Source organism: Equus caballus, chromosome 7 (assembly GCF_041296265.1).
Source record: "Equus caballus isolate H_3958 breed thoroughbred chromosome 7, TB-T2T, whole genome shotgun sequence".
NCBI lineage: Eukaryota > Metazoa > Chordata > Mammalia > Perissodactyla > Equidae > Equus > Equus caballus.
This window is the reverse complement of record NC_091690.1, coordinates 18,117,406-18,140,032: the sequence shown is the minus strand read 5'-3', so window position 1 is coordinate 18,140,032 and position 22,627 is coordinate 18,117,406. Positions and strand designations below refer to the sequence as shown.

Sequence of the window (22,627 nt, the reverse complement as noted above, 5' to 3'; positions counted from 1 at the left end):
AAAACTAGAAGAAAACATGGGGAAAGGCTTTGGCCTTTTTTTGGTTTGTTTTTATAAATCCTACCAAGCAAGTTCTCCTGACTGGTCTGCTCACAATTCACTTGGATATGTGGGATCTCTTGTTTTCATGCCTCAGCTAAAACTGAGACAGCCTCAGGGTAACATCCTGTTACCCCTGCTTTAAAATGTTGGGTGGACGTATGCACACATAGCACTATGTCTAGTTGTGGGGACTATGAGTGGATTTTTTTCTTCAATATTTCTGTAATTTCCAAGTCTTCTGTATTGAGTGTAATCTTATTTTCATAATTAGGAAAAAATGAACTTAAAAATTGTATAATGGCAAAGCAAAGTCAGTTTTGTTGCCATTTGAAATTTCCTGTCCCAATGCTGAAGAATTCCCTTTTGAAGAGATTCCTACATGTCGCTTGGCTGGATGTTTTGGTTATGCTCTTTCAGGTGACAAGGAACATACACTAGTTTACCTCAAGCGATGGGTGGCACTTTATCGTAAGTCTACAATGGGGAAGTGAGGAAACATGGGAAACAACCTCGCCCTGGACAGCCAGTCCTTGGGAACTGGAATGGTGATCAGAATACAGTAGCGTTCTGGTACCAAGCAACTGGGCTGGGAATCAGCCAGACTTGTGGATCAGCTACTCTGCTCTGCTTCTCCCTGATGGCTTCCACTGCCACAGCTGATTTTCTTCTTGCAATTCTCCTCTGCTTCATGGCTTCTGCTCCTGGTGCTGCTTGATGCCTTCTCGCTCTTTATGTCTCAGCCTCTGTCACTTTAGTTTGTCTTACTTGTCATGATGATTTCAAAACATGCCAAGAGGAAGGACATGATTAAGTTGTTAATCACTCTCCAAAATAGGGCACATTGTCTGCGCAGTATTCTGGCTCACGTTTAGCTTTGGATCAAGCAGGAATCCATGGTTTAGTTGATTAGGATGAGGAATGCAAAAAATTTTGGATCACATGACCCAAAGCATAGCAACTACCCATGACCACTTTGCTGTGAGTGGGACAGGCTCCCAACACATCCCAGACCACCTGTGTGCTAGTAAAGTGGTCCATAGCTCTCAGACAGATCTACAACCATACTTAGTTCATTACTATTGAGCCCTGTTTTTGGATATTGGTGATGAGAATAGAAGGATTTAAAACAAAACTAAACAAAAAGATAGAGGGAATCAGATATCCAGATTTCTTTTTTTGTGCCATACGTTACCTTATCCTACTGAAAGAAAACAAATGTTTTTGCAAATAAGCCCAAAGTGATTCAAAGCTAAATAGATGATGATTTTTAAAATCTAAGGTCATCGTCAATAAAGAATAGGCCACACTCATATACATATGCCATGTAAACAGTTATTTTCCTTTCCACTTTTCTTCTGTAAAATGCACCTGCCATAACTGCTTCATTACATTGACATTTCTTTTCATTTTTGAGAACAGGGTTGATTGTTCACAGATTGAGTACAATTCTGTACCTATTCTTGATGCACTGAGACATATTCATGTAAAGTTCATAATAACCTCCATGTTACATTATCATTTTCATTGTGTAACAGAGCTTTATTTCTGCCTTTTCTCCAAAGACCTATTGAGATTTTATGGAAAAGCATTTAACACATTGTGAAGAATGATCACAAATTTTGTTTGTTCTTGAGAAAGAGAATTTAGATACTAGAATCTGAAAGTTAAAATGACAGCAAATAATAACAAATAACAACAGTATTACCAGTAAAATACCTTTTACAGAAATGTTATGTTTCCATAAATAAGTTATGTAATGTGGAGTAGACACATGCATTTGTACTGCTAGCATGAATTCATTTCACCCAGGTACTGATTTTGTTACAGAATCATTCTAGAAGTGCTTCTTAAGAGTATGTTTGGGTAAATAAATGTAACTACATCTGAAGACAAAACTTAATAAGCTCTTCTGGATGAGATAATATCACATGAAAACATTATATATGTTTGGAATAACTGATCCACAGAGTAAGTATTCCAATGACAACATTTAGTACAGGGATTCAGGAGGAAATGTTCCAAGTAAAGCCCTTTGGAATGTGATTCTGCTGTGATTTCTGATAAAGTGGAGTATTGGTTTGTCAGGTCAGGAGATGGAGAAAAGCAGTTGAGACCCAAGCTGACCATTGTGAGGCAGGCCTGCTAGAGAGGACTTGGAAAAGGCAGCAACCATTTGGATAAGGGCTACTTCAAGGGTTAACTCTTTTTGAAAATGTGTTACAAACTGTAATCCAAACCAATGAGTTTTAACTGATGTCCACACCAAACTTTCTTTGACCCCATCAGTGAATCCTGCAGTGGATAATGGTTTGCAAGTCATGGACTTTCTGAGCCTCCATTGTCCTGATGGGAACCTGGGGCCAGTACATTCATGGCAGTAGCATTTAAGAAACCTCGGGGCATCTTCTCAGCATTCTGTGTCCTGAAGCAAAGACTGAATAGCTATTTGAGAGCTATCTTTCTTTCCTCCTGCCTTAGGTATTTGGTCGGTGTGTGTGGGTAGGGATTGGGGGGATGGAGTCTCATATAGCAACACTAAGTTCCTTAAAGTTAAAGATACTTCCAGAACGTTGGATTGAGTTGCTTTTCTAAGATCTTTAAGTTTGCATGATACAGAGAGTGAATTAAGTTGAATAAGATAATTGTGGGTATTAATTACAGTGAAGGCAACGTAGTTTTGTGACTTTCTGCCTGGACCCGGAATGAAACTATGGGAGCATCTCTTTCAGCCTTGTGGAATTGCCTATGATCCTCTGATGCCATTCCTCTTTCTATAGTTTTTTCTGGCAGGATATGTTATAAGAATTAGCACTAAATTGCCTGAATACTAGAAAAAAACATGCTCTGCACTCTTATTCATGAAAATGAAGGAGGGATACACTAGATATGCAAGAGTACAGTTCTGTCTTATTACCTAATTCTATATAACTAGTAGTACAGAGGGTGTGGTCAGAATTTAGGTTGTAGTCTCCTTTAGAAAGAAGCTGTGAATATATAATGGACAAATCCAGGATGCCGAGATCCTACGCGTTATCTATGGCTCAGAACGTATTGGCTCTAACCTGCTTTGCAGCTGTGCTACCAACAGCCTTACAAAAGACATTTATGTCCAATTCTGCAGCTCTGAGCAGCCTCCCTACACTTGTACAATCCTGACACTCAACTTGCATTAACTCTTGCCTTACCAGTTTCAGTGGAAGATGTCAGAGCATCTGTATAAAGAGGAATAAGTGGGAAGCAAAGCTAAAAACTCAAGCTTTTAATTCTCTGTGTTCATTTGTTGTGTTATTCAACAAATATCTGGTCATTGCTTGCTGTGTGTTCAGAAAGTCTGGCACTCTGTTTAGGGAGCTGACAATCCAGTTGTGAGATGACCAGCATGGAAAGAAGTGCAGAGACAAGCAAGTGTTGAATAATTCAGGCTCTGCGAAATAACCTGGAAATAACTGTACTCGCTTGGCAAATGTTATCATGCTGGGCAGTGGGGTCTGAAGCTAGGATAGAAGCCCAGCTCTTTCACTCACCACTTTATAACCACAGGCAAGTTTTTTCACCTTTCATGGTTTCAATTCCTTTTACTGTAAAATGAGTATAACACCTACCTCACTGGGGACCTGTGGTGATTAAATGAGATAATGTATGTGGAAGCACCGAGTGCAGTGGCTGTCACACAACGTATGTTTAACATTTAATTCTGGACCCACATCCCTCCACAAGGAGTGAAATGCTGTTACAGCGTGCAAGGTTCCCGTAACGTTGAGCAGCATGATGAAGGAACTAGATGCAACACAAAATATCATCTTCATCTTCCATAAAGTTATGGTCAGTTTGAATCTGGAATCATAAGTCCTTTTCTAGCTGTTTCATTTTAATCATGTGGTAGATCCAGAGAGAAGCGGCAGAAAGAAAGGGCAAAGGGAGTGAAGGAGTAATTGACACATGAGAACAATGTGAAAGATTGGGACTTTTCAGGCTGAAATGCAGAGGCCTAAGGGCGACAGAGTTGGAATCTCTGAGATCTCAAACAGAGCTAAATATGGATTTGTTAACCTGTTCTTAAGTACTAGAGTATACCCCTTGAAACATTAGCAAAAGCATCCTTAGAATCGTAAAGAGTGGGAAAGCATCTAGTTCAAACCCCTCATTTTACAAATGAAGAAATGCAGGTCCAGAGAGAAGAGTTTCTCAAATTCGTGTTCATTTGTTCACTGAGGGCTTACTGAGCCCTTGCTCTATGTCAGACATCATTCCAGAAAACAGGGCAGGCGAAGTCCTTGCTTTTATGGATTATATTTTAGTGGGGCACAAGAGAGACAATCAATAAAAAGTAAGTAAATGAAGGAGATGATTTCATAAGACGATTAAGAGTAAACCAAGTAAATTGCTAAAAAGTGACTGTAGTTGGGGGAAGGGATAGTTTATATTGGAGTGTCATGGGAGGCCTCTTTAAGGATGTTACATTTTAGCTAATGCCTAAATGGTACAAAGGAATGGCCGTGTGACAAAACAGGGAAGAGCATTCCAGGTGGAGGAAACAGCAAGTGCACAGCCCAGTGGGAACAGAGAGAAGGCCGGGTGCTGAGTGGATGGGAGAGTGGTACGAGGAAAGTGGTAGAAAAGGCAGAGGACCAGATGCTGTCAGCCTTGAAGACCATGGAATTTGGAATTCTAAGCATGATTGGAAGCTTCTGGAGAGATTTAAGCAGGGGAGTGACATGAAATAACTTACATTTTTAAAATGTCACTGTGGCTGCTGTGTGGAGCCTGGATGGAAGGAGAGCCAGAGCAGAAGCAGGGAGACAAGTAGGGGGCTCCCGAGGTCATCCAGGTGAGAGATGGTGGTGGTTTGAGCCAAGGAGGTGGCTGTGGAAATACTGCCACTTGCTAGACCACAAACTCCAGGAAGGCTCGGAGCTGTCTCTTTTGTGGACTAATGCATTCCAAGCTTCTAGAACAGTGCCTAGCACATAGTAAGCGCTCAGAAAATACTATCTGAATCAATGAGTGAACAGTTACTTTCTGAAGTTAGACTGGAATCCAGGTTGAAGATAAATAAAAGTGTAAGCTTTTCTCAGTTTGTGTATGTTTGCCTTATTAGAATTTACAACAGTAAATGTTTTTTAGACCCTTTACTAAAATATGTGCAATATTCTTCACAAACATGCGCCCAAACCTTGGCATTAGCCAGTGCGTTCGTGCAGGGTGAGGGCCAGCTCGGGGACCGGCAGCGAGCCTTCCCCACGTGCTCCCTGCTGTCTTGAGTGTGCTCTTTAGGCTGTGTTTGTGAATCTGCACTGCAAAGTTGGGTCTTCTCACAAGCGTGCTATTAATTTACATGCAACATGGAGGTCCAGGAGGAGCAGGTGGCCCAAGCTAAACACTCGATGGTTTTGAGTTTCTTTACAGGAAAAAGCAAAGCCTAAGGGCAATTCTCTTTACTGCCCACCATCCACCTCCGTCATGTTGGGGGAGGTGATGCACAATTTCTACTCCCCACTCTCCCTCCACCAACACTACCACCAATCTTGCACATTTCACAGATCACATTTACTCAGTGCTTCATTTGTACTAACCATAGATGTATGAGCCTTACCTGCATTAATCCTCACAAAAACCCCATGAGATATTATTACTCTTATCCCCACTTTACAGATGAGAAAACTGAGGCACAAAGAGGTTAAAATTACATGGCTAATAAAGATCAGGGACAGCATTCAAACTAGGCAGTCTGACTTTAATATAACCTCTCAGGATTTCAATTTCCTCATTGGTAGAATGGAATAATATCTACCTTATAGGGTTCTTGTAAAGATTAAATTAGTTAATATATGTAATCATGCCTGGCCTTGAGTAAGCGCTGTATAAATGTTAGCTATGACCAGCTTTCCAGTATTATTCCTATGGAAAAATTACTTTTTACATACATGATTTTAATGGTGTGCAGGATCACATCTCTCACTTTTGTCAAATATTGACTGAGTTGCTTCACAATGATGGTATACATTTGTAGAACTCATTCATTCCCCCAAAAGTTGAGCAAATATGTATTGATCGACAAACAGTCTGAGGCCATGCTAAGCCCTGGGGATACCAAGACAATGAGACACAGCACCTGTCCTCAGGAAGCTGACAGCCTGGTGGCACAGCCAAACAGGTACATGACAAGTGACTCAATATAATTTGGTAAATACAGAGGTGACGTTGTGTGCTTTCCCAGGGGGTTGGGGTAAAAGGTATAAATGGATTTAAAAAGAGAGAAGATAAACCTAGGAAGACAGAAAGGCCTGATGGCTCCATGAGGACTTGGCACTTGAACTTGAAGTTTGACCTCAGGGTGGACAGCTAGTCTTTCCACAGCACCTTCTTTAAGGTGACTAATTGGTAAAGGATCACTCGCTGTGATCTGACCCAGTATGGCAATTACACATCCTTAGTGTTACTTAGATTACTTAATTTTCCCCTCTGTTGTGACTTTGTGTCATGTGAGAATAAACATCCAGGAAGGTTACGATGGTCCATTTAAAAGAATATAGAAAAGCTTGTCTTTTATCCTGGATTGAGCAGTTTCCATCGCAGCCATTCACGGAGTTTAGGTGGGCTTTGTTATCTAGCTTGGCTGAAAGCTGGTGACATTATTTTGCTGCCACTCTGAGTTCTAAAGGTTTGTTGTTATTTGCGGTTGTTGCTTGCTTGCTTTAGTTTATCACTTTTCCTTATGTGAGCTTCCCTTCCTCCAGACTTCCCTCTATGGTTTAACTTTACTATTATCAAAAGAACACATTTTTCAATACACCTGCTTGTTTTTCTAATCCCTGCCCGTCCCTCAGAACAGGCTCTGATGTCAGGTTTAAAGGCTCTCAAAAACCCATCTTTTCAGAAGAACAATAGGAGAGGAGAGGCCAGGCTTGGATTGTAAAGCTGCTGGTGCGGTCCCTGGACAAGGGCTCGTGCCTTCTTTACCCTGCCTCCTCCTGGCTGAGAACTCACGGTCCTTGTCCTAAAGCTTCCCCTAGAGGATGAGCAATAAGAAATCTGTACCCAGAAGGTACAAAACAAAGGGGGAGCACTTTCCTGAGATGGTGAGCTTCCTTGGGGTTTCAGGGTTTTGAAAAGGTCGTTGCCTGGACAGACCAGTCCCGCTTCCATGATGACATTCGCTCAACATTTAAGCTCTGACTCGGGATACAGTTCCCCACCCTTTGCACGCCATTGGTGATTTTCTGTGTGTTGTGGTTGCTGGGCAATAAGAAATAAAAATGTGTTTGAGTTCTTGCATGGGAGGAAAACTTTAATGCTGCTTTGATCTACAGTTCAAGCGACAAATCCACTTTTACAGGATTCCGTGTAATTGAACAGCTGGTTCTGGAGTTCACGGATGACTGAACCTGGAGGACCAGGGTAGGGTGGGGGCTTCGGGGAATACGTGACAAGAGGTCCTTAAAGCCACAAGTGGAGAGTTGATAGATCAGGATGCTTAGCTGCCTGGCAGGCAGAACAAGGTGTTATAAGATGTCTCTCGTGCAGGAAGGTCAGCTCTGAAAAAGAACAATATGTATACAAAGCCAAGGAAGTGAGAGAAGTGGAGAAAAAAATGTGAGTAAGGAGATGAAAGGGGAGGTGGGAACAGCGAAAAGAGGAATTGATGCCCTCAGCAAGAGAAGCTGATAAGGGAAACAATTTTGAGAAATATTTGAGATTTTTCTAAAAGGAAAATGGAAGCTGTAATTCCGTTTTCTGGTTTAGGGAACTTGTTTGCATTCAACGTTTGTCTAACTGCTCTCTCCTCGATCATATTTGAATAATCGTTCCCACCTTTTTAACTGGCAAAAGTCACTTTGAGCTTATATCAATTGCATTGTTTATTAATGGGGTTAATAGTACCCAGGGGCAGTGAGACAGCAGGTTAGGAAGACACGGGCTTTAGAATCAAGGTGTGAGTTCAGGGTCATCTGCAGCATTGTAAGGATTAGCACGATGACTCAAAATCCTGGGAGATGGTAGGAACTTGATACATAACATCTGCTGTTGTTTGTTATTGTTATTATTTCATCTGAAGACAGGGAGATTGACCAGATTATGTTTTAAGGCCCTTTTCAGGTTTATAAGATTTCTCAGTGATTTAATTCTGATGTAGGAACGATGAGTCTTGATTGTTCGTTTTAGACTAGAACATATCTTTAAAACAATCTCAACTGTGTCTGTGTTTTTAAATTATGCGTAACAAAACGTCCCAAAGGCTTAAAAGGGCTTCTATTTGTTAGTCCTGAATTCTGTGGGACAGCCATTGGGGCTGGGCTCACCTGGGTGGCCCTCCTCCTGATCTCGCCTGGGATCACTCATTTGACTGCTGTAGTCTGGCGGCTCAGCTGCGTTGGGATGATCTAAGGTGGCTTCACTCACGCATCTGGCAGCTGGTGATGGCTTTCCGCTGGGCCCTTCCTCTGCATGTGATCTCACCCTCAAGGAGGCTAGCCTGGGCTTCTTTACACAGCAGTATCAAGATTCCAAGAGGGAGAGGGCAGAAGCTGCCAGGCCTCTTGAAGCCCAGGCTCAGATATCTCACACTTACACTTTGTCACTTTCCACTGATCTAAATGAGCACAAGGCCAGCCCAGAACCCAGGGGGAGGAGGAGTGATGAAGTCACATGGCAAAGGAGTGGACCTTCAGGGATGAGAGGAATCGTGGAGGCCTGCTTTGTGAAGAATATAGCACATCATCAACCTTTTTTTACAAATGAGGAAAATAAAACCAAGAAACTTAAATATTTGGCCAACATCCCCCAGCTAGAAACTGCCTTGTCCAGTGAGTGCTCTTTCTACTATCTCACAGCAACTGGAAAACAGGCCAGGATTTGGTTCACAGGGAGCAGATGAGTGGAGCCAAAGAATGGGAGAGAAAGGGACAGCTATCCTTTGCAAAGCACATTCTAAGTGGGTATTCCCTCATCAGTCATGAAAATAAAGATGAAGACAAAGACCTGCTCAGAATACAGGTGAACAAAGAAAGTGGGTAGCAAAGGTCACAGCTGGGGAAGACAAAAAAAAGGATGGTGAGATGGGATTCATTACTCAAGGACAGAAAATGAAGGAAAAATAAATTGAACTTGGGAGGAGGAGCCTCAGAGGACGGACTCGTTCAGGAGGAGCCAGAATGGAATGGAAGGCAGCACGCTGCAGACTGAGAGTCCTGTGAGTGAAGAAAGAGCATTTTGATTTGGAGCAGCGGGCTGGGACTGCGGCTCGGCAAGAAAAGACCTGATTTAGTTTAGTCAAGTTAATCAGCCTGGGGGTAGAGCAAATTACAAGTGTAGACAACAGTCCCTCGTGGTATGTGGAGTCAAGCTGGACTAATGAAGCAAACAAACTATGCACTTGTAATTTATTTAGATGTGTCATTGGTAACCCTGAGGGTCTTCTCATTGGCATAAAGTGGGCTGTATGCTCCAAATGGCTGGCCGAGTATGTAACAAACCAATGCGGATGAGTAAGAGCATGGTAGGCTGGCTGTGAGCTTGGTTGAATTTCACTTGCAGGCAAAGGTCTTCTCTCTCAGACTGAGGCCAGTGGACACTTAAAATACTGTCTTTTTAAGTTTCACCTATCAGAGCATCCTTACTCTTATGTTGAGATTTTTTTCTTTTTTGCTAGTGTTGCACTAATTTGGTATTTTATTTTTTAAGTAAATGAATGAGTCTAAACCACTGACTTTACGATTGTTGTGCTCCTTTTAGTACAAGAAGCTTGATCAATTACAAATGTACAGACTATGTTTGTTCTATAGGACATAGGACTCTTGGGTGTATAAGATTAGGAGGTGAGTGACAGGTACCCAGAGAATTTAGACTTTTATGTCATTCATAGTTTCCCTTCCTGGTTATCCTGACTTCAAAGGCCAGAACTCTTTGTGTTTTACTTCGTTATTAATAGGTAAACACAACGCCACCTTTGACTACGTTACCTTTGAATTTTCTGACTCTTGGCTGTACATGTTCACCCACCTTTTTGACAATGTTGGAATATTTCTGCTTTAAAAGCCACTGAATTTCTTTAAAATCTAGCCCTTTCATGTATCTGCATGTAACTACTGTCTGCATTTCATTTCTCATTGTCTTCAGGAGACAAGGATTATCATAAGGACGTCTACAGATTAGTTATGTTTTACCTACTCTAGCCCTAGTCAGAATGAGGTCTCTATGGCCCAACATTCAAAATTTAATCAGAATGAAAGTCAGAAACATGGAGGAAATATTTCGCGCAAATAAGAAAAATAATGAGTTCATATTTTTATTAAACATGCCTCATTCTAGTGAAAAACTCTGAGGCATTGATTCATAAATTGATAAAATGTACAACTGCCAAAACACAAAATGTAATTAGTAAATAGACATATGGTAAAGTGTTCAAATTTTGTTACTTATCAAAGAAATACGGCATTTTTTAAGCAAAGAAAACAAAAATTCTTAAAAGAAAAATAGCCACCCACAGTTATTAAATGGTACCTTGAAAGTATTAAATTCAGAAAATAAAAATACTCAAAATAATAATATCTAGTTTTCCAAGGAGGCCTAATGGTAGTCTAGTACATTGCTGGTCTGAGTAATATTGCGACAGCCATATTGAGAAGCATTTTGGTAGTGTGTATAAACAATCACAAAAACACTGACTCTTTGACCCAATAATTCTACTTCAGTGTCTGTCAGAGGCACTATAAAAATACAAAATGCACAGTGATGTTCATTACAGCAATATTTATAAGGGAAAATTGCAGTGTTCTGCATCAGAGGAATAGTAAATAAATTATGGAAAACAGACTAGCTTGAGTATTATGCAAATATTTAATGACCGCTCAAAGACGAGTGGTGTTAAAGGTGTTTTATATATAATGTTGTGTTTTTTTGGTGAGGAGGATTAGCCCTGAGCTAACATCTGTTGCCAATCTTCCCCTTTTTCTTTTTTATCCCCAAAGCCCCCCAGTACATAGTTGTATATTCTAGTTGTAGGTCCTTCTATTTCTGCTATGTGGGGCACTGCCACAGCATGGCTTAACAAGCGGTGCTAGGTCCGTGTCCAGGACCTGAACCAGTGAACCCCAGGCTGCAAAGGGGAGCACGTGAACTTAACCACTCGGCCCAAGGGGTCAGCCCCTAATGTTGTTTTTTTGAAGATTATATATGCACTGTCTCTATGAATGGCATCTTCTATTCCATTCTACAGAAATCGAGGAGTCTTTCCTGACATGTCTCCATCCCTAACCCTGCAAAGTCACTGCATCACTCAGTGGACACTTGGGGGTCAGTTTTACCCATTAAGTAGCTCTGAACACTTTCTACTTTTCTTCCACTGTACCACCACCATCCTAGGCCAAGTAGACACCTCTTTCTCTTAGACCCTACAAGTATCCTCACTCCTCTCCTCTTCCCCATTGGAATCTTCTCTCCACCTGCAGCCAGAATGAATCTTTTTTTTTTTTAATTGAGGCATAATTGATATATAACATTATATTAGTTTCAGGTGTATGACATAATTATGGAGGATTATTATTGAGAAATGACCACCACAATAAGTCTAGTTAACATCTGTCACCATACTTAGCTACAATTTTTTTTTCTTGTGATGAGGACTTTTATGTTCTGCTCTCTTAGCAACTTTCAAATATACAATGTTATTAACTATAGTCACCATGCTGTACTTTTACATTCCCAGGACTTAATAATTTTTTAGCTGGAAGTTTGTACCTTTTGACCCCTTTCACCCATCTCTCCCATCCCCCAATCCCCACCTCTGGCTACTACCAATCTGTTCTGTGTATCTGTGAGCTTGGTTTGCTGTTGTTGTTGTTTTTTAAATTCCACATATAAGCAAGATCATACTGTTTGTCTTTCTGTGTCTGACTTATTTCACTTAGCATAATACCCTCAAGGCCCATCCATGTTGTCACAAATGGCCAGATTTCATTCTTTTTTATGGCTGAATAGTATTCCATTGTGTGTGTATATATACCGCATCTTCTTTATCCATTTATCCATTGGTAGACACCTAGGTTGTTTCCATATCTTGGCTATTGCAAATAATGCTGCAGTGAAATGGGAGTGTATATATCTTTTCAAATTAGTGTTTCATTTTCTTCAGATAAATACCCAGAAGTGGAGTTGCTGGATCATATGGTAGTTCAATTTTTAATTTTCTGAGGAATCTCCATCCTGTTTTCCTTAGTGGCTGCACAAATTTACATTCCCACTAGCAGTGCACAAGGGTTGCCTTTCTTTACATGCTCACCAATGCTTGTATTTGTTGTCTTTTTGATAATAGCCATCCTAACAGGTGTGAGGTGATATCTCATTGTGGTTTTGATTTGCATTTCCCTGACAATTAGTGAAGTTGAGCATCTTTTCATGTACCTGTTAGCCATCTCTGTCTTCTTTGGAAAAATGTCTATTCAGGCCCGCTGCCCATTTTTTAATGAGATTGCTTGTTTTTTCCTATTGAGTTGCATGAGTTCTTTATATACTTTGGTAATTAAACTCTTATCAGATTTATGATTTGCAAATATTTTCTCCTATTCAGTAAGTTGCCTTTTCATTTTGTTGATGATTTCCTTTTCTATGCAAAAGCTTTTCAGTCTTGGATGATCTTCGGAGAATGCAAATCTGATGTGTCATGCCCCCGCCAAGTCATCAATGCTTTCTTCTTGCTCCAGGACTAGATGCCAAACTGCTTAACCCAACCCTAAACACTGCAGGATCTAGCAGCTGCCTCGCTGCTCTCCCCTTTGCTTCCTCTTCTCCACCTCCACTCTCCAGCCAGGCGGACCTCATTTCAGTTCCTGACTTCTTTCCTTAAGGGCTCTTGCTCCACAGCTGCTACTCCTCTGTCTGGAAAGGTCTCTCCCAGAACCACCTACGTACTACCCCTTTGCCTCATCCTTCATTCTTCAACCTTCAGGCCATATGTCATCTTCTCAGGGAATCTTTGCTGCTGCCTCAGACCAGATCCTCTTGGTATATGCTCTCATACCACGTGTTTAATTTTTCATTGCTGCCCCCACACCTACCCCAGGAGAATGTAATTTCCAAGAGGGTAAGGACTTGACTTGGTCACTGCTCTTTACCCAGAGTTCAAACATATGCTGAATGAGTAAATCATACCACTCTTTGTTACCTTGCAAAGAGTTTGTTATTGGACTCATCACATCTGTCTCTCCCATTAGACGGTGAGCTCTCTAGGGTAGAAACCGTATCTGCTCTGCTCACCATTGTACCCCTGCATCTACACCATAGGAGGCCTTCCACAAATGTGTAGTGAATACATTTTATTATAACCATGTGAAAAATGCAGAGGAAAAATCACACCAAAAGGGCAAAAGTAACTGTGTTAGGATTGTGAAAATATGAATGATTTTTTCTCTCTACCAGAAAAATTATAATGGAAAAAAATGACAATATAAATAAGAATCCACAATTAAACAAAAAGAAATTGGCCCACGTATTGTACTTATTGAATAAACATAATAAAAAAGCTGAAACCAGAAATGATACCTATACTTACTCTACTCTAAGAGATCAAGTGTTTTGATTTTTTCCCCCCAGTATCTCCATATGGGTGCATCATTCTATAGCTATAATCATAGTTAAAACATTGTATTTTGTTTTTCCTGTTTCATGTTATGTCACACGTATTTTCCCAGGATGCTACATTGCCTGCATAATTATTTTTAGCAACTGCGTAGTGTTTAGTTGAATTAATGTATTTTGGGGGGGTATTTCTTTAAGATATATTTCTTGGAGTAGAATTCAAACTGTATGAGTATTCACATAGAGGTACAGATTTCTGATGTCACTGGCTCGAAGGTGGAAAAGAAACAGGCAGTGATGGATATGAATACAAATGTGGAATGAGTGCTTGAGGTGAAATTAAGTGAAGTAGGATGATTTTAAAAGAGAGTCAGTGTTACATTGAGACTTGAGAAAAAAAAATAAAGTTATGTTTATCAACTTCTGTTTATTAGGAGAGTTCCTGGGTCAGGTAGCTTGACTGTCCTCTGAAATGAGATGGATGTGTTGAGAAGTGGAGGGGGGCGGTGCTGAATGTTGGAGTCTAATAATTTGGGAGGATTGAAGAAAGTGGAGGTCATGTACAAATGTGGGACATTAATAAGTGAGCTGTTAATAAGTTGGAGGCAGCTAGTACTCTTTAGAAGTAAGTACTTGTGGTCTCTCAATCTGTTAGGGAAGGTGTGACAGCAAGAGCCAGGAGTTAAGACAGTATGAGACAGGGGTGACCAGATGTCAGAGAGGTGGCAATGGCAAAATGGGAGGCACCAATGCAAATTATCTATCTGGGCAGGACATGAGGATTGCTGCCTAATGCTTTTCAAAATGCAAGTCTGGGCAGGATGGCCTCTGGCTTCCTTCTGGATTATTTTATAAAATGGCAGTATCATAGCCCCAAGCAGGAGCCTGAGTTGCAACCGTCTCAGGTCATTGCCTTTAACCCCTAAATTGCCATTCTGCAGCTGTCTTGCTCACCACCTTCTTGGTAATACGAAGTCTCTAACACTGTGCTTCACAGAGGACCCTGGATAAAGGTCAACCGCAGAGTCATATGAAATTCTTTCCAAAACATCAGAACTTTCCAAGCTTGGAACCCAACAGCAAGCCTGACTTTTTCATCAGTGTTGTGCCCAACTGACCGTTCTATGAGATTTGTCATCATATTCTTCAAACTCTCCTTTCTGCTCTGTTTGCGTCAGTCCAGGGCTGTCTCCCTCTGGATAAAGCACCTCTCATTTCCAAACAGTTCTAGAGTCCTTTTGAAATAGAGCAAAAAGATCTATTTCAAAAAAACCCCACAACCAATGGTTTAATTAAGGACTGAGAGCAGCATTTGAAGGAGGACAAACAGGAAAGGGCAGGGGAGAAGGAAAGAGAAGTAATGATAGAATGTCAGTTCTGGTATTCTGAAGGTGTGGGGCAGACACGTTTGTGCTTCAGATGGCCCTTCCTGTCCACCTCAGAGTGTCCCTTACTACTGAGGATTAGCCATGTGCTCATTCATGGAGTTTTGTGTTTTTGTGTTTAAAGACTTCTATTATGTAAGACCATGATATTCAACAATGTCTTTTCTGCATATAAGCTTTTGTCTTTGACCACTGGAAGTGCAAGTAAGAACCCTATCTGTTATATTCACTGTTGAATCCTCATTGCCTACACAGGGCCTGGTACATGGACATTCTCAATAAACATTTAATCGATGAATGAGTGAATGAGTAATCAGAACTAGAATATTCTCGTTTCTCCATGTCATTAAAAGATCTATCATTCAATTGCATTATTAGGTCAGGTTTGCATAATGCCCAACCCAGGTTGTCCTCACCAACCTATTTTTAACTACTAGCAAAAACTTTTAGATTGTCGTCTTCTTTAAAAGAATACAGCTAAAATATATACACAGCAGTGAGAAGGAAATTCTGAGTAGAGCTAGGGTTTTTTTTCTAGACTTATAGTTTATGCAGCTTCTCCACTAGGTAAAGTTTAGCCCATCACGTGAGTTTGCACTTGATGTGAATGAATGTAAAGGGTGCATTGATATTTTTGTTTTATTTCAGCAAACTCCAGAAGACAAAGTGGGATATCAGATGGCTTCAAGGAGTGACTGGTGAATGGTTTGAAGAAATTCAAAGAAAAAAGTTTTGCAATGAAACAGATGTTAGCCAAATGTTAAAACAACCACTTACATCCAGGCTAAGGAAGGGGATGGCAGAAAATGGTGAGAAAAAGATTTAGATCTAATTTTTTGTTTTCTTATGGCATTGCAGATAATGGCTCAGTGGATCTCCAATTTAACCAATCCATGTTTAGGTCTATTTTTAAATCATAAGGTACAAATTTTTATAACATAACACACACTGAAAAGAGTAAACTGAAAATGTACTGTAATAATGTTTAGGGGGTATGTTTTTGGAATCAGGCAAGATAGCATGGTGATTAAGAAGGCAGACATCTATATCCCAAAAGGCCTGGATTCAAATCTCCACTGTCCTATCCGTGTGACTCTGTTCAAGGTATTTATTCTCTGTAAGCCTCAATTTTCTCATCTTTAAATGGAGATGCTAATGCTACCTCATAGGGTGGTGTGAGAATTAAATAGAACTGTATGTGTAAAGTACTGAGCTGGAACAGAGTAAGCACTTAAATAAGTGGGATGATGTTGCAGAAGGAGGGGGATGCAGAGGAGGGGAGGTGCCACCCTTCTGGTACTTGGGAACTTAAACCCTATGAATTCAAATAAATGCCTTCTTTGGCCATTCAAACTGTGTGACTACCAGCATGTCACTTACATTCACCAATCACTTATTTTTTTAATCTGTAAATGAGGATAATCAAACCTGCTTTCACAGGACTATTATTCTGAGACTAACATAGTGCATTAGAAATTACAAAATACTAAAACAACATAAAGTATCTTTCTACTGATAATCACATTGACTGCTTTTGCTTATATATTACTAACATTAGTAACATCAAGAAATGTGTAACATTTCTAAACTTATATATTGACAATGCTTTGCAATTGCCAAAATAAACAAATTTATCTAAAAAGACTTACAGTTCAGATTTTTAGATGAACCCCATGTAAACCATGGTGCCTTTCCTCTTACCTTGAATTTTTCTAATATTTATAAATTCAGCATGTCCAAAAGTATTACACTATTATGGACTTTGTATATGTTGATATTGCCTTAAAATTTTTAATGCTCATATGTAAAACTATTTTCTATACATAATATTATACATATTTATTTTACATACATACACATAAAAGCCATATATATAGCAAATACGTATACACAGAGATAGATTTTTAATGGGAATAAGGAACAATGTAAGTGGCTTAATTTCCTCTCTTTACTTTCTTTGATATAAAAAGTTACGTAGTATCTATCACTAAGATTTTAAAGTACTAACATAAAAATTTCTGAAGAACAGGGTGGTGAAGAGCAACAGGAGACCTGAGTGAGGTCCCTGACACCTCTCCTTTGGTTCTGGATGTTCCTGGGAAGACATGTTGAGAAAGATTCATGCAGCCGGTGTGAGGGGAGGGACGTTCTGCAGAACTGAGGTCCACAGTGCGGATGGAAAGGCTCCCTACTCTTTGTGAGGATTTTCTCTGCTCAGCAGAACGGTCAGAGGCACAGAGCTTCCCTCATTCCTAGGTCTTCATGTGGCACTATCTCCTGCCTTTCTAGAATTCATAGAGTGAGGGGGAAGCAAGAGCGAGGCCTTAGTTCTCTGAGATACATTTACCTGGAAATAGTTTAATGATGCAATATTTTTACAATTTTCTTTTAGATCCTGTGGAATTACAAACATCAAGATCTAAAAATATACCTAATCAAAGAAACCCAACCTCCATTCCTTCCCGGCTGAGCTTCAAATCCTCATTAGCTTCCCTGTTCTCATTCAGAAAATCCAGAAAGGAGACTTTAAAGCTTCCATCGCCGGGACAGAAAGGGTGAGTTAAACTCAAATCTTGGGACAGCTCATTAGTTATCTGATCCCAGAGGCCGGTAGCCTGTTTTGTGTTCAGAATGTTGAATGTTTGTTCTTAGAATTTGAATTCAGATAGTAACAAAGGAAACAGGATTTAGCTCACATGGGGACAAAGTCCTTGTGGAACCGTGAAAACTTGGCTCTCTCGAAATCTAACTTCTAACCAACTGTGCAGATCCCAGGTGGTGCACTTGGTGAATGATGAGTTAAATGTTGGGAAATAATTATTGACAGTTTCCCCACTGCTCCAAGAGCCTGGTCTACGCCCTGGTCATGAAGATGTCTCTGAATCAAAACTACTTCTTCCTTGGTGGGTATGTGTGTCTGTGCTCACAAGGAGAGATGGGGTATAAAGACTAAATGAAAGTAAATGAGATGAGCAAAGAGAGTAGAGAAAAATCAAATTTTACAACAGAGGGAAAAAATATATTACTGTCACTAGAAGTATTGAGGGCAGCCGTTCTGAAGTGGTTGCCCAGAATTTAAACTTAAGGTGAAGGAGGCGAAGCTTTTGGAGCAGTGGAGACATAGCTCCTAGTGTAGAATTGTGTAAATCGATTCATCTTGACTCATTAGGTTGTAGGATTGTTTTGTGAAAAACAAGGAAGGCTTTGCTCACATGCGGTTGAGCTGACTGCTAAATACTTTTGGCCTGTCTTCCTGGTTGAAAAGCTTCCCACCCTCTTAAGGTGTTGGCTTGGCACGTGATGTGTTCAGTATCTGCCGTCAAACCATTTAAGAGTGCATTGCAGCGCTGAATAAAAGGTATTGGAGGTCACTCTTGCCGAAAAATAATAGGCAGCAAGCAGCTGGTGGGGCATGTAATGCGGCTCCCGGACTTAGCACAGAGCTCCCCTCTTGGGGACGGAAGGCTTTTTGCTTCCAGCTTTTGCCTGCGACTGCTTTTTTCTTTGATGAAATAATGAAGAGCTGAGCAAAATGTAGATTTATGTGACTGTCTCTACTGGAGTCACTTCCAAGCAAATACTCTTCAAATAGGTGAGTTGTTTTTCTTTGTAAAAATATTTGGAACACTGGGAATTCTCTCATTTGGGAATTTGAAATTGAGGAGTGTTTCCTTTATAGGAAATACTTCTTTTATGGAGATAAGAAATATCCCTAATGTGTGGTATAGCTGGGACTTGTGATGTAAATTGTGTTTTAGGTGATTTTCTTTAAGGCAGAGTTTTAGATAGCCGAATAAATAGTATACTAGGAAAAGTTGACAAACCTGTCACTCTATGGACAAGTTATTTCCAAGCTCATACTGCAAGTTACTGCGAAAGCGTATCAAAGAAGATAAATGAAGTATAATCTTCCTTCTGGGTATTACGTGTTTTAGTTATAAACCAAACTGAAAAACATGAAACTCCTGCAACATTCTGTTTAACAACCGTCCCTCTTTTACATATACCAAAATGACTTGTAGCTCTCTTTTAACCAGACAAACACAGCATGTAGACATGAAACAAATTTCATCATTTAAGTGTATGTGTGTGTATTTAGCAGTTTTTGGAATTTGTCATCTTTAAATATATTTTACTTTCAAAACATAAGTGGAAATAAATATTTATTAATTGTGCTGGTGCTGAATATAATGAAGGCACTGTTTTTTGCTCCTAAGAAGTTTCAGAAAAGAAAACATAAAAATATGTCCTTTTTATTATGAAATATAAGTGTGATCTAAATATTTGGATATAAATCCTGAATGTGTGTGTGTGTGTGTGTAGGGGGTGTTTTTAGGTAGTGTTGTACTATAGTAGAAATATAAATGGTGTGTCATACATTCCGAGGGGCTCTTTACTCTTAAGCGGAACCCAACTTTCTTTGGCAGTTCTGCTCTTTTGAAATAGAAAATCAACCTTTAAAATACAGCCTCTGATTCAAGAGCTCCTCCTCGCCTGCAAGTGCACTGGGAGGAACTGACAAAGGGCCTGGGGGAAGCACAGTCATCCTGTGTCAGGCAGCAGTCAGGTTTCTACTTGCTGAGGCCATCAAGGCCTGACTTTGTCACACTAGGCACTCACTCTGGAGAACAAGTCAGCAAAGCAGTTTAGAGTATGTTTCTCAAATCACAGAAAGAGAACCAACCTTTCTAAGCAAAAGGCAGCCGTCTGTTCAGCCCCAAAAGACATGAGTACCAGAGACATTTCTTTTCCTCTGTTAAGCTGTGGTTTAACTGAGAAATGACACTGGATAATGGGCAACTGTCCCAGAAGAAAATGGACTTCATCATTTCACCAGATATTCTTGCCAATATACCAGCCAATAAAAGTATGTGGCATATCAAAGCTTTGATCTCCTATTATCAGTGGATAAAAAGCCATGGGAATATAGTGACTTCATGAATTAATAAAAAGGCAAAACATTTACCATTTCTGCTTCAAATGTGACTAGCTTCTTCCCCAAATTGATGCACTTCTGAAATTATCCCATTATTATTTTAAACCTATTTGTAAATTATTAAAGTGTACCCTCTGGAATCCCGCCCCAACTCCAGGAAAAAAGAAAAATATTTTCTGTTCAAGTTTTAATTTATTTATTGCTAGTCAATAAATTCAAGAAAAGTGTACCTACATTGCATGTAGCTTTCCCTAACATTTTCCTGTAGGTCTTGTTATGGGGCATCTAGTGCCTATGATATATAATGCTCAGCTCCACCACAAAATTTCAGAAACTCTATTGCCTCACAAATTCCTTCCACATAGTTCAGCAAGCACCCGATAACATATGTCATGAGCTTGTAAGTGTGGTATTCCTGGCTGACAAATAGCCTCTACAGTTGTTTCTTTCTTATTCCAGACTCCAGGTTATTCCAAGATGCCCTCTCCACCATGAAGAGGTGATGTGCATGCCACTCTCTGTTTCATGTTCCAACATACTCCACAGTGAAGTCATCCCTTTAAGGAGACCCCTTACCCTCATGTTCACACACATTCTCAAATCTGTGCAGCCATGTGCCATGAGTTCGTTATGGCGATTTAGGGATGTAGAGTTTTCCCGTCTACTCTTTCCTTTACTGTAGTCCCAAGGACTAGGGAAAAGTGAGACTACAAGGGAACTAGCTCAGAAGGTTTGTGAGTAACATGGACAGTTAGATTTAAGATTGCCTCTTTTCGGGGCCGGGCCCCGTGGCCGAGTGGTTAAGTTCTCGCGCTCCGCTGCAGAGGCCCATGGTTTCGCTGGTTCGGATCCTGGGCGCGGACACGGCACCACTCGTCAGGCCACATTGAGGCGGTGTCCCACATGCCACAACTAGTAGGACCTGTAACTAAGATACGCAACTATGTACGGGGGGGATTTGGGGAGATAAAGCAGAAAAGGAAAAAAAAAAAGATTGGCAACAGTTGTTAGCTCAGGTGCCAATCTTTAAAAAAAAAAAGATTACCTCTTTACTTTGAGGACCATCACAGTGCTTAGCATACAGTAAATATTCACCACAGAGTTGTGATTAGAGAGTGACAGCTGCTATCCTAGAGTGAGCGAATGGATGCCCACTCCCCTGTTCCTTTAGGATGATTTTTTTCCCCTTGAGATGCAAAGAGCTCTGGTTGATCCACCTAGCTGCTCTTCAGACATGCCCAAATCTGCCTGATCCATCATAGGGTGTACACAGCTCAGGCAATCCAGCTGCAAGCTCAGTTTACGTAAGCAAAAAGTTCAAATACTATTTTGGACAATTAAAAAGGCAGATTGTATTTTTTTCCTGGATTCTGGTTATTCTCTCTCTCTCCCCACTCACCTTTCTCTACAAATGTCCTACTGTGCTCTCTTTCCTTCTCCTAGTTGAGTGCCTGGGCTTGAATCGGAAGACACAGGAATCTAAAAGACACCTAGACTGAAGGAGAAGTCAAAGTAAGCAAGACCCTTCTTTGGAAATGCTCCTTCAGTGATCCCAGGTGTGGTGTCCACAGATAGACAGTAGGGTTGTGCTGACAGGAGGGAGGAGAAAGACAGGGGAGTGGTTCCCAGTTGATCTGGTTGATCACTATTAGAATCTCATCAGCAATTTAAAAGTAATGACAGATAATCAGGTCCTAACCTTAAGGTTCTGATCCAGAAGGTGTGAAGTAGGGCACAGGAAACGTTATTTCTTTCTTTATTTTTAATTCTGCAGGATTTGGGGATGCTCGTTCAGCTTTGAGAACCACTGCAGCTTAGTCTGCTACACTTCCACTAGGGTAAGGGCTGTCAGAATTCCTGGCCTCGGTGCTGGTAGCCGAGGTGATAGCCTCCTTTTTGTTTATTTATCAAGCTTTTCTCAAAGTCCCACTTGGGATCAGGTACTGTGTTTAGTGCTGGAGATGAAATCATGAAAATAAAGCAAAATCACTGCTGGAGGACTTTAGAATCTAGTAGGGAACTTCAGATTTCTGCGTGTGGTTAGGCAGGAGGCGCACCATAGAACTCTAGGAAGTGCCAGTCATACCTTGATCATCATGGATCCCTATATGTATTATGGCAATTTTCCAGCAAATGACAGTAAGGATCTTGAGGAAGGACGCCTTTTGGAATTCACACAGGGATACCATCTCGCCTAGCTGCAACCTGGGTGACAGCTGAGTACACTGATGATTATGGTATAATATGGTGAGAGCTGTGGTGGATGCATGGTGTTCCTGCCCTGAGAACTTACAGGAGATGCACTTAACTCAGACTGGAGGATCCAGAAGGCTTCCCGGAAGAAGAGAGCCAAATTTTGAAGGATATATAGGACTGGGTTAAGCAATTAAGAGTGAGGAGCCTTCACCAAGCAGAAGGAATGACACAGCAAAAGTGCAGAGACTGGAGAAAGCAAGAACTTATCTACCTCACTGAGGTTTTGTGACCCAGTGTAAAGTGAGACTGATAAGAGATGGGGTGGGAGAGGTTGACAGAGGCCAGAACACAGAGACATTACACATGCAGTGCTAAGGAGCTTGGCTTTGATCCTGTAGACATGGGGGAGCCATTAATCACTTTTTTGAATAATATCATCCTTTTCCTTATTTTATATATATAAAACATATATTTCCTTATTATATTTATATGTAAT

General features: G+C 40.5%; 1 protein-coding gene across 13 annotated transcripts in view; it reads left to right on the top strand.

Annotated features, from left to right (window-relative positions):
• The window catches only part of EXPH5 (exophilin 5), a 70,294-nt gene that overhangs the window by 24,378 nt on the left and 23,289 nt on the right, over positions 1-22,627 (top strand). For 4 of the 13 annotated variants that reach the window (XM_005611553.4, XM_001916667.5, XM_070273581.1 and 1 more), the window contains 2 exons: positions 15,648-15,808; positions 17,392-17,554. In XM_005611553.4, the coding sequence (XP_005611610.2) occupies positions 15,648-15,808; positions 17,392-17,554 (324 nt within the window). Of the gene's footprint in view, positions 1-7,306; positions 7,441-15,647; positions 15,809-17,391; positions 17,555-17,849; positions 18,592-21,378; positions 21,448-22,627 lie in introns of those variants that run through there. The other 9 variants (XM_070273582.1, XM_023644754.2, XM_070273583.1 and 6 more) reach the window with 8 other exon arrangements.